General features: G+C 40.9%; 2 protein-coding genes across 2 annotated transcripts in view; one reads left to right on the top strand and one right to left on the bottom strand.

The window, feature by feature from the left end:
• The first annotated feature begins 285 nt into the window (after positions 1-285).
• On the top strand, positions 286-3,103 carry chst2b (carbohydrate (N-acetylglucosamine-6-O) sulfotransferase 2b). The gene has a single exon (XM_084939441.1). It carries the CDS (start codon positions 864-866, stop codon positions 2,259-2,261), a length of 1,398 nt encoding a protein of 465 aa, XP_084795567.1. The 5' UTR covers positions 286-863; the 3' UTR covers positions 2,262-3,103.
• Positions 3,104-3,249: 146 nt separating this feature from the next.
• LOC146380394 (sodium/hydrogen exchanger 9-like) overlaps positions 3,250-11,590 on the bottom strand; it is a 67,958-nt gene continuing 59,617 nt past the window's right edge. Inside the window, exons 15-16 of the mRNA XM_084939449.1 lie at positions 5,988-6,093; positions 3,250-5,910 (exon numbers count right to left, since the gene is read on the bottom strand). Coding sequence (XP_084795575.1) covers positions 5,716-5,910; positions 5,988-6,093 — 301 coding nt within the window. The 3' untranslated portion in view covers positions 3,250-5,715. The remainder of the gene's footprint in view (positions 5,911-5,987; positions 6,094-11,590) is intronic.

The raw sequence follows: 11,590 nt of genomic DNA, 5'->3' as shown, positions 1-11,590 counted from the left end.
AATACTAAAAATAGGTTGTATATTGAAAAAAGGGAACAAAAAAAGAAAACGGAAAACTGCTAATCGCTTTCAGTGGGTACAAACGAGAGGCTGGAGCACGGTTCAGACAATGTGAGGTGGACTTCACCTAAACATAACAACAGCACCACCACCATCCATCCCCCATGCCCTCCTCATCTACCGTTGCTGTGATCTGTCGGAGCCACCATTAACGTGACAGGCTCGCAGCAGGTCCAATGACGTTAGCTGGCTGACGAGCGTCGACTCGTCGCGCTCCAATGCGCTCTCTCGGAGGGCGGGTCTTGGTCCTGCTATTCAAATTGAATCGGCCCAGTTTGTATTAGTTGGACGAGCAGAAGAACGAGACGGAGAAACGTGTAAGAGCCCTAACTGCGGATAAAAGCGTTTCTCTGCTCCATCATGGCAGCTGCGGAGTAATTTAGAGGATCCGGCCCGTCGCGCGGAATCGTGACCGACGCCCGAATCCACCGCATTTCTGAGGATGTTTCAGCTGGTAACTGCGCGAGGATGCTTCCGCTGAACGTGCCCAAACTGGGCGTCTGTTACAATGCTGAAGGCTTCTTGGTTTTTGTTTTGAACGCGGGCCAAACACAGAATCACTGCAAAGCCTGATATGGACAACTTTAACGCTCCTCTCTTCTGCCATTTCTATGACGAACATTGCGCAGTGCAGTGAAAAGGCTATATCGTTTAGTGGCTGTCGAACTGGTGCCGAATACATTACCTAATTCATCTGGGTGTTAATTCCCGGTGCAGCCCATAAACACACTACCGAGCGTGTTGGTGCACAGTCAATGTAAGGAGCTTCGTCCAGCGGTGAGAGCCACTCTCCGAGGGTACAGATGCGAGGCAAACAATATCATCAACCACTGAAGTTGACAGCGCCTTGGGAGAAGGATGCAGGCTTTGGAAGGAAGCTTAAAACATACAGGAATCATACCAAGATAATAGCACAGCCTGGGATCGTGATGAAAGTGCTACGCAGGAAGAGGATTGTGTTATTTATGGCCTATTTGTTACTGCTCGTGCTCACTATGCTTAACTTGGCTAATTATAAATGGACTAAGGAGCCGCAGCAGTGTAATCATCAGATGAGGAGCACCACTTATCAGAGCAGATCTGACATTCGCTTCCTGTACAGGCCCTCGCTGGCTAAGAAGAGGCAGCTTATCTATGTGCTGACCACCTGGAGGTCAGGCTCTTCCTTTTTTGGGGAGCTGTTTAATCAAAATGCAGATGTGTTCTTCTTGTATGAGCCAATGTGGCACATCTGGCAGAAACTGTACCCCGGTGATGCCGTGTCATTGCAAGGGGCGGCCAGGGACATGCTTAGCTCCTTATACCGCTGTGATCTGTCTGTTTTCCAACTTTACAACAGCCCGGGAGGTAAGAATTTCACCTCCCTGGGACTGTTTGGGGCCACCCTCAATAAAGTGGTGTGCTCATATCCCCTCTGTTCAGCCTATAGGAAGGAGGTGGTGGGGATGGTGGATGATAAGGTGTGTAAAAAGTGTCCCCCTCAAAGCCTTAGACTGTTGGAGGAAGAGTGCCTGAAATATAGCACCATAGTCATTAAAGGGGTCCGCATATTGGATGTAAATGTGCTCGCCCCGCTCATGGAGGATCCGTCCTTGGATTTGAAGGTGATACACTTGGTTAGAGACCCACGGGCAGTAGCCAACTCCAGGATCAAATCCAGACACGGCCTGATACGGGAGAATTTACAGGTGGTCCGCAGCAGAGACCCCAAACTCCGGCGGATACCTTTCGTGGACCCCGGGCACAAAGCTAACAAAAAGGATGGCTCAGACTACCACTCCATTGGAGCCATGGAGGTGATCTGCGACCGTACCTCCAGGACTTTGAGGACTGCCTTAAACCCACCCAGCTGGCTGAAGGGGAAGTACATGGCCGTACGTTACGAAGACCTGGTCGAAAACCCAGTTAAGACCCTGAGGAGCGTCTACCGCTTTGCCAACCTCACTACCAACCATGACATTGAGATGTTTGCTTTGAACATGACCAGTGGCTCCAGTTCCTCATCTAAGCCATTTATAGTCTCCTCCAGGAATGCCACACAAGCTGCAAGTGCATGGAGAACAGTGCTCAGCATCCAACAGATCAAACAAGTGGAAGACTACTGCCACCACTCCATGTCAGTTCTAGGTTACGAGAGAGTGAGAACAGCCGGGGAGGCCAAGGACTTGAGCAAATCACTACTGACACACTCCAGACTGTGAAAACATCCTCACCACCAAAGACCATTTAATTTAATGTTAATTTTGCATAGAGTGCCATTTCCTTATATTGTGGAAATAAAGCTTTACTTTAAGTCAATGTTCCTGGATCTACATCGGCCGCATTTGGAATGTACCGTCAGTCGAGCAGTTGCAGCTCCGTTGAAAAGGACCACTTCTTTTTTACCAGAACACCAGACGGGACCTTAGACCTCAACACTGCAACGTCTAAGAACAATTGACTCAAAGCTGCAACTTTCAGAGAAAAAAAAAAGGAAAAAGAAGCTACTGTATAATTCATGTATCTTGTTATGATGACACTTCAAAGTGGATGTTTTGGGGATATTTTTTGAATGTTCAAAAGAAAAAAAAAATCTGTTTTCCAGTCTTCATACTGTCTGTAAAAGTGAAACTAGTTAAAGGAAGGGTTAAAAAAATCCAACTGATTAAAAAAAAAAAGAAAAAAAGAAGTTGACTGCTAATGTTAATATTTGAGATGTGTCAGAGACAATCACTGGATTGGATTCTTGTGCCATAGGTAGAGGTGTGATCAGAACAGCAGTAGTGCTACGGCTAGATTTTACAAAAAGGGGGATGTTTTGATTTGGGTTTTTCTTACATTTTATTATTATTTTTTGGGTTTTTTTGTCGTCACATCCTGACAGGATGATATCATACACTGTGGACAATGTCATAGCTCCAGATTTGGAAAAGTCTCTCTGTTGGTGTCAGCAGTCTGCTTGTTCTACCATTTCCAATGTTTACAATTGCTTGCTCTTATTAAAAAAAAAAACACATCTGGGAATATTGCATTGAGTAAAGTTCATAGTTAACAATACAGTTTATGCATTTGTGTTGAACTCAGTTATTTTAACGCCTTCTTGGGGGGGAGTGGAAGTGGTTCACAAAATTGGGTGCAGGGAGCAACCTGGAAGTTAGCACACCAAAATAAGATGAAGGGTTTAATGCAGAATTGAATGATTCGGTTAAATTCAATTCAGTTTTATTTATTTAGCACCAAATCACAACAGCATTCTCCTCAAGGTGCCTTTTATTGTAAGGTAAAGACCCAACAATCAAACGACCCTATATGAACAAACACTTAGAGACCGTGGGAAGGAAAAACACCTTTTAATAGGAAGAAACCTGAAGCAGAATAATAATAAATGTGCTACGTTTATTTTAATTTACAATCAGGATTTATAACAAATTTTGTCTTTAAATGAATATGCTTTATCAAAACTTTATTCAGTGCACACCTTTTGTCACTGTTTGAGAACCACTGTGCTGGAGAGGTGTCATATATTTGTTGCTATTTGCTACATAACCTAAAGGTGCCCTGTGGAGGTTTCTGGCAAACAAACTGTTTACATTCGGTGTTGCTCACCAGCATGAAGTGTGTGTGTGCGTGTGTGTGTATATATATCTGTCAGACAGGGTGGAAACAACTGCAAGCCACATTTGAAAAGTTATAAACCGAGTCTGTGTACTTCTCTATTGGTTTAGATTTCCTGCTTTGTTTAGGTTTTTCTTTTTTGGCAAACTAATGCTAGTAAAGCCTGACGTAAAACAACTACTGAGCAGTATTTAAAACTCCACACGGTATCTGTAAGTGCATGGCTGAAAAACGTCAGTCACAATAGCTGGGGATATTTTAATAGCTGGGTGGAAGAAGTAATTACAGTTACTGTCAACTTCAATTCTGTTGACAACAGCACCTTAGCAAAATTTCCCATTTCAAGAGTCACCTGTAAAAGTAACATCCAAACACATTCATTGTGCTAAATGTCTTTTTACACACCTGACTGTAGTTTCAGCCCTTTGCTCGGGATGCAAAAACGTCTAAAAATTGTACTTGAAAGCTCAGTGGCTGGCGACTCCCACAACAACGACAAAGGAGACTTGAGAGAAGCTTCTTCCTCCCATGTGGAAGTAGATCCTGGTGAACATTGAAATTGGATTTACGTACCATATGGAAACTGACATGTAAAATAAAGTTTGCATCACCTTGAAATGCAAAAGAAGCTTTCTGCATCAAACGGATATGCAATAGAAGCAAACAGATTGTGTTATATAACAGTGATGTGTTGCTTCAAATATTAGCAAATAATAATAATAATGATAATAATGGATTGCATTTATATAGCGCTTTTCGGGGCCCTCAAAGCACTGTACAATTCCACTATTCATTCACTGTCACATTCACACACTGGTGGAGGCAAGCTACAGTTGTAGCCACAGCTGCCCTGGGGCAGACTGACAGAAGCGAGGCTGCCATATCGCGCCATCGGCCCCTCTGGCCAAATGACATAAAAACTAGCAATTGTGTTTCAGTAAGTATTTGTTTACTTTGATAGTAAGCTGCAGCTTTAGGAAACAGGCCTAATAATGGTGGAAAGCTGTTAATCATCATCTCTTGCTTGGAAAAAGCTCAGAAATGTAAATTTAAATGCATACAAACAGGAACACAATGTATACTTTAACAGACACATTCCAGAGACGCGCCCATGCATTCACAACATAAAATGAAAAGCCCCCGCTTCAAGGACAATGGTTTTATTAATACACGACGAACCATCTGCATATTCGCACAGCCTAACCTTCACAAATCGTATTTGTGCAGTAAACAACACCCCTGTTTGACTCAAGGGGGAAAAAGATGGGGCCCTGAGATTTACAGTGATGCACATAGAAAGCAGCAAAGTGCAATCTTTAATTAAAGCAGTTGGAGCGAAACTTCACATGCAAATAGTCTTTTTTCCCCCCTGAAAGCTGTTAGTACTTTTAACCATTTGGATACATTCTTGCACAGCAAAGAATGCTAAGGAAGACATGGAGGGAGATGGGGTGGTGGGGGTGGTAATAAATTTAGCAGAATACATTTGAATCAGTTAAAAGGATTGCAGCAGAAAACAGTGCAATAAAAGTTTAATAAGGGGCTGGGGAAGAGCTAAGCAAAGTTGGCAAGAAAATACCATTTCAGCTGATTAAGGGAAATACTGCAGTGTTCAATCACAGAGTACAGTGATGAGTAATTCTCCCTAAAGCTTGAAACTCGGGCATTACGTAACCGTGTATCATGTAGCTGCTGTGCTTATAATGAATCTGTGACTTAAAATATTACCTTTATTTATTTTTATGACTGCTGCTGCTTTATGACAAAGGTGAAAGGCACACTTAACATTTCTATTTCAGTTTTCAACTTCCCCAGGTTGAGACAAGGAAATCATCAGCGTTGCAACAGGAAGAGCGGTGGCCTTTGTAATTGTTTTTCTCCCTTCCTGTGTGAGTGTGTGTCTTTGCGTGCATTTCAGCACAGGGGGAGTGCATGACCTTTTGGGAACCATTGAAACTCTAACTCTCAGTCAGCTGTTGGCAGATGTCCTGACCAGTGACCTCCATTCACTGTGGGAGGTGGGGGTTTTGACATCAGGGAGCAATAGCTGATAAGACGAGATTAGAGCTGAGTACTGGAGCCGCTTGCCTCCCTCGGTTGAGCTGGAGCAGTGCCGAGGCCCAGGTCTCCGTCCAGCAGGTCCTCTTGGTGCTCGGATGCAGAATCGCTTTCGGACGATCCCTGCTGGCTCTCCGTTTCCCCCAAATCCAGGGTGTTTTTTCCTGCTTCTATCTCACACAGCTCTTCTTCTTCATCCTGAATTGCGAGTGGCAAATAACTCATATGTTCCTTAATATTTCTGGCATGTTGTAAACACAGAAAAAAAGTCTTACCTCCTGCACACGGGGGCTACTGAAGACTCTGGCAAATACACCACAACACTGTGGCAGTGACTCAGTCAGCGGGGGGCCACAATGAGTCAGCATTGGCTTTAGATATCTGTGACATTGTTAAAGGACTGTTCAAAACGTGTGTACGTGTCAGTGACTGTAAACAGGAGATAAGGTGAAATGGTCGGTTGTAGTCTAGCCTGTCCTCCAGCTCCACAGTCGTAACAATAATAGCTAACACCACTAAAGCACATATCAGATTTTATATATATATATATATATATATATATATATATATATATATATATATATATATATATATATATTTGAAAGAATGAGTAGGACAGTGACCAGGTACAGTGTTTTACCTGTGCAGGATAAAAGGTCAGGGAATTTACATGTTACTGGTGTTGCGCTCCAGTAAAGCGTTAACTGGTATGGTCTGTTTTCTATTTTAGCAGCTGATGCTCGAGGGAAAGCCCAACTCTTTGTTAGAAAGAAGTGGTTAAAGTGAATCACTGCAGTTTATCATAAACATAATCACTGAGCGTGTGACTGCAAATTGTTTTAGATCTAAGCCATCAGACTTCCAGTTGTTTATATATGAAGACAGAAATGAGAGATCTAAAAAAGTGTAATAAATCATAGTCCCCTTGTGCTCAAAGCAATAAAAAAAAAATATTATGAAAGTGTATTATTTCCCTTATGAGGTCACTGTCAGCTTACTGGCATTCAGTGCAGTTGGCCTTCCGTTTTGAAGATGGCACACTGCAGAGAGCTGGGATATTAGTCATTCAAGCTTTAGGTACTTGAGCTATTTTTGTTCCAGATTCTTAAGCTGTTAGCATATTTAATATACATAGCTTTTGTCAGCTGAGTAGTTGTCTTAAGGAATAAAAGCTCCCATGCAACACAGAGAGATTTTCCAGGAGGGGATGTTGCATGAGAGCCAAAATCGAGATAAAAATAATTTGCTCAAGAAAAAAAAAAAGGAAAGGTAGCAAATGGGTCGTTATCTAGTTTCAACAAACTGGGTCAGCCTTGCATTTGATTGAAACTAGAGGCAAGGTCACGAATGCCTTATAAATGTGATAAAGTGCAGATATGTGCATTTTGATTTTTGATAAGCGTTGAGAGGAGACGGTGGAAGCGAAGCGGTGCAGGTGGCAGGTGGTTACTAAACAATAACAGTGACATATTTATAAGCTCTGGTCTGAAAAGTGGAGGTGAGTATGTTTGTGACATTTCGGAGCCCCCTGCTAGCATCTAATTTATAATCACCTTTCTGCAAGGGGTCATACTTTCCTCAATTTTTGCTTTGGAGGGGAAAAAACAACAAAAAAACAGACAAATTCCTATTTTACCAGTGCCATCAGTGTCAACCTTTGTACCTCACTGCCTTTTATGAGTAATGTGGGACTAATGTGGCACACAACTGCACAGTCCTCTGGCATGCGAACAAAAGAACAAGGGTAAGTGGAAAATAATCTAATATGGAAATTGGTACCAGCTCTCGCCATTCGGGTTCTGTTGTTGAAAATGTGCAAGAGGTTGGAATTATAAGCACCATTCTGGCAGCTAACAGGATTTATTCATAAAATGTCTCATATGAGAAACAAGGGAAAAGGGGGGAGGGGTCTAAGGAGGGAGAAAAGGAGAGAATAATGTCTTCCTTGGGATGTGCCTGAGTGAGTTGTCTTCCTGTTGGCACTGCGTCCTCCTGTTCCATGCTGGCATGATACTCGACAGTGATGGTAATTATAACTGCTGGTTCTGCTTTCTGCTACACAATGGTGTCAGATTATATGTGTGTGCGTGTGTGTGAAAAGATGCTGAGTAGTTATGTGGGGGTGGAAGACCAACTGCTGCTTCAGCCACCATCACAGCAAGCACAAGTCCCACGCTGCACAACCCGCAGGTAACCTTTTACTGACCTTTCATGAGTTAGGGCAAGTATTAGAGGTATAATACATGTGATCAGCTACTAGAGTTCAGAAACTACAAAGCAGATTAGTCTGGTTTGGTTAAACGCTTGCTGCTTTTCAGGGTCATGAAATCTTTTCATGCTATGTTTGGCAGGAAACCAACACAGATTTCAACAAGTCATACTAAGAAATGTTCTAGCACATAGCACGCAAAACGTCTCCAACAACAACACACTGTTTTTATCTAACGTAAGTTACTTATGCTATTTAAGAAATTGGTTGTAAATAGCCTGTTTATAACTTGTGTGACAAACTTTCCCATTGTTTTAAATCTGTTATATATATATATATGATCATTTTTACAAAAATGTATTGTTTTACTTTGTTTCATTTATTTATTTTTAAAAAATGTCATGCTGTTGACAGCTAATTACATGTTAATAAGCAGATTTTTTTTATTTTACTAGCAAACCATTCTATATTCATACTAATAATATTCTTATTCTGCAATAGAGATAAAATGCAGATAATGTAAAATTAGCTTTATGCAAAAAATGTTGCATCTGGGTCAGTGGTTTTAGACTTCCTGACATGCCCCATTTTAATGACCCAAAGGTTAACAACGCTGGTGAAGTTGTTCATTTTTCTTTCACTGAACTTCCCTCTATATTTCCCCCGAAGAGGCTATATCTGTGGCCCTGGAGGGGGTTTACCAGTATTTTAACATTTAAGCAAACGCTGTAGTCGGAAATGTCCAATACAAACGCTGTTACAGGCAGCCTTATTGATTACCCATGAAATGCGAATCAATTAATAAACAAAAACGTCCAGCGGTACAACTAGTGAGGAAACAAGAGAACAGACAGAGGTTGCAGTTACCCTAACTCATCACACTCAACACCAATGCACAGTATTCTGATAAAACTTTGTAGGGGTGAAGAGTGGGGTCCAGTTAACAATCCATTAAAATTTCATGTACATCCACCAAGTACTTCAAGGTCCACTTATTTATTTATTTATTCATAGGTAGAAAAATGACAAAAAGGCTTATAAATTAGGAAGTATCTCACAAGTGTGGTGTGTACTGTCGACATAGAAATACCGTATAAAAATGTAAAATATCATGTCACATTTAACCTCTGACCTCGATCTGAATTTCAAAGTGATGATAATGTTATATAGAGCTATTTAAAACTATGTTTCTTACCACCATTGTTTGTATTGAGAACATATACGCATATAGGGAATTCGATATGTGTATTACTTTGGACCTCTGACCTCTTCTTCAAGGTCAAATAGGGTCAAGCTGTCATAAAAAGTTTTTTATTTTTGTTTTATCTTTAAAGAAAATATTGTCAAGAGAAAGAGGATGAGCTGCCTTGGCAGTTTGTGCTTTGTGGGGTTTTTTTTAAACTGAGTTGATAACATATCCCTAAGTTTATCTGTCAGTGACTCATCCAACCTGGAAGAGATAACTTTGTTAGACAGCAGCATCTACAACAGAGAGTACAAAAGCACACAGGAGTGTGAAACGTCAAAATATACCTTACTGACAGTACAATTACTGTACATTTGTAGCTCAGAGGACTGAGTTGAATTGGCCTCCTTCATTAAAGAAGACTAAGACCTGCCGCATGAGATGCATGGCCTTTTGTTAGCCCCTTCCACTGATACACCCACTGTTCTCAGTACTGCTTATTCTCCTAAAGACATGGGAATTTCCATGATTGCAGACTTTGATTGCATTGCATAATGAATACGTATACACTTCTTACATAAGATCAAAATGTAAGGAGGAGATATTTACAGTGGGTTCCACTATGCTCTACTTGGTGCTTCTTTGTTGTATGGTATTGTTTATCCTCGTAATGCTAAAAATATGGGTAACACGCCTAGACTTGATTCTCAAGCCACGGAACACCCATGTAATTAATGACATTGTACTTCTTTAACACGGGAGAAGACATGGGTGGCTTCTGGGATTCCAGATCCAAAACAAAAACATGTGGTTGCTGGGCTAACGCCACAGTATGCAAACCAATTCAGCTGGAAAGATCAAACAGGCTTTGATGTCCCCCAGAATGAGTGCTTGTCCTTATGAACCCTAAAGCCAGGCTGACGAGGAAACAGTTAAGGAAGCAGCAGTGTGCCTCAATGATGCAGATGGCGAGCCAAGTTGAGGCTCAATTACCTGGCAGCAGGATTCCGGCTGAGGCTCCTCTCACCTGGTCCACTTCAAAGCACCTTCAGAATATGTTTTTCCTCCTCATCAATAGGATACACTGGTCGGGCCTTTCATCCTGCTTCTCTCATCTCCTCTTTTCTCGCCCGCTGTCATATTTGCATGCTTTACATGATTCCAAAAACCCATGATATATACACGAGGTCTGGTAAAAACACACAGTCTGTTAAAATGTGCAAGTTAACCCAATATTATAAGCTTTAAATATAGCCATGGCAGGGGTACAGTTCGTGCTGTTTTTTGGCTTTTAAATGTGTGTTGCAACCAGCAGACATATCATACGAATGTTAGCATGCTAGCACATGTAGGGACTGGCTAGCTGGCTCTTTAAAAATAGTGAAGAACAGTCTGTCTGTCACAAGGCTACTAGTGAAGCTATTGCATAAGCCAGAGACAGTAGATTACTATTATTTAAAATTTGGTCAGTGAATATAATTCTTTATCAAATTAACCCACTGCTCATTCTCAAGTCAATATTTAACATCTAAATATGTCTTAAACATTTAAATGGAAGCTGCAAAACTAGAACGAAGAAACCGTTTCACGTAAACAGAACGGAAATATGTCCTAATCAGATCAGAGAATTTCTCAATACACTCAACCACATCCACCTTGCTTGTGTTTTGTGGTTTAGCAGCCTGAACACTACATGTATTTGAATTTAATTACAACCTTTACAAACTTTATGGTTTCTAATCTGTCTGAAATATAAACCAATACTGCCTGTTAAAAACAGTTCTCAGAGTAAAATATGTCACAATGAACTCCTTTGAAATGATTTTCCAAGACTAAAACTTAAGACAGACTTATTGAAATGTTAGCAAAAATGACCCCGTTTACACTTGTTTACATGAAATTAATTTAGTCAGAGCTCAACCAGTAAAGGAATTTTAAGACCAATACTTGAGGGTTTAAACATCTGCTAAATGTGTGCTGCCGCGAAATTGCATAATTTTTTCAAAATCTGCTGGGCAATCTATGCAAGACCGACAGACAACATGGCTGAAGGGTGTTTCTCGCATCTCTTCTTTAGTTTTTAAATTTTTGTTTATCAGATAAAAAAAAAAGATATGCAAACTTGCATATTTATACATAAAAATATTGCTGTAATATCAGCAACATTTGATACATCAGTCAGGACTTCCTACATTGTTAATGCTATCAGTGGCATATGCACAAAGTTTGAGCTCTCTTTTTGGTGATTGAAATTCTAGCATTAGCTCTTTTACTACTGTATTATATTAATGTGCCTTGCTAACAAAACCTGTTAGCATTAGCTGATAACTTAGCACTCTATCCCCTTATCCAAAAATGATCAGTTTTTCAAAAAAACCCTGGGCAGTATAAAAGAATTATTCCCTCTATTATCGTGAGGGTTACGTTCCAGGACCCCTGTGATAGGTGAAAAACCATCAATTAGAAAGCATGTTTATTTTATT

This window comes from Perissodus microlepis, chromosome 9, assembly GCF_051167445.1.
Source record: "Perissodus microlepis isolate ML-2025 ecotype Zambia chromosome 9, ASM5116744v1, whole genome shotgun sequence".
Lineage (NCBI taxonomy): Eukaryota > Metazoa > Chordata > Actinopteri > Cichliformes > Cichlidae > Perissodus > Perissodus microlepis.
This window is presented reverse-complemented; position numbering and strand designations above follow the sequence as displayed.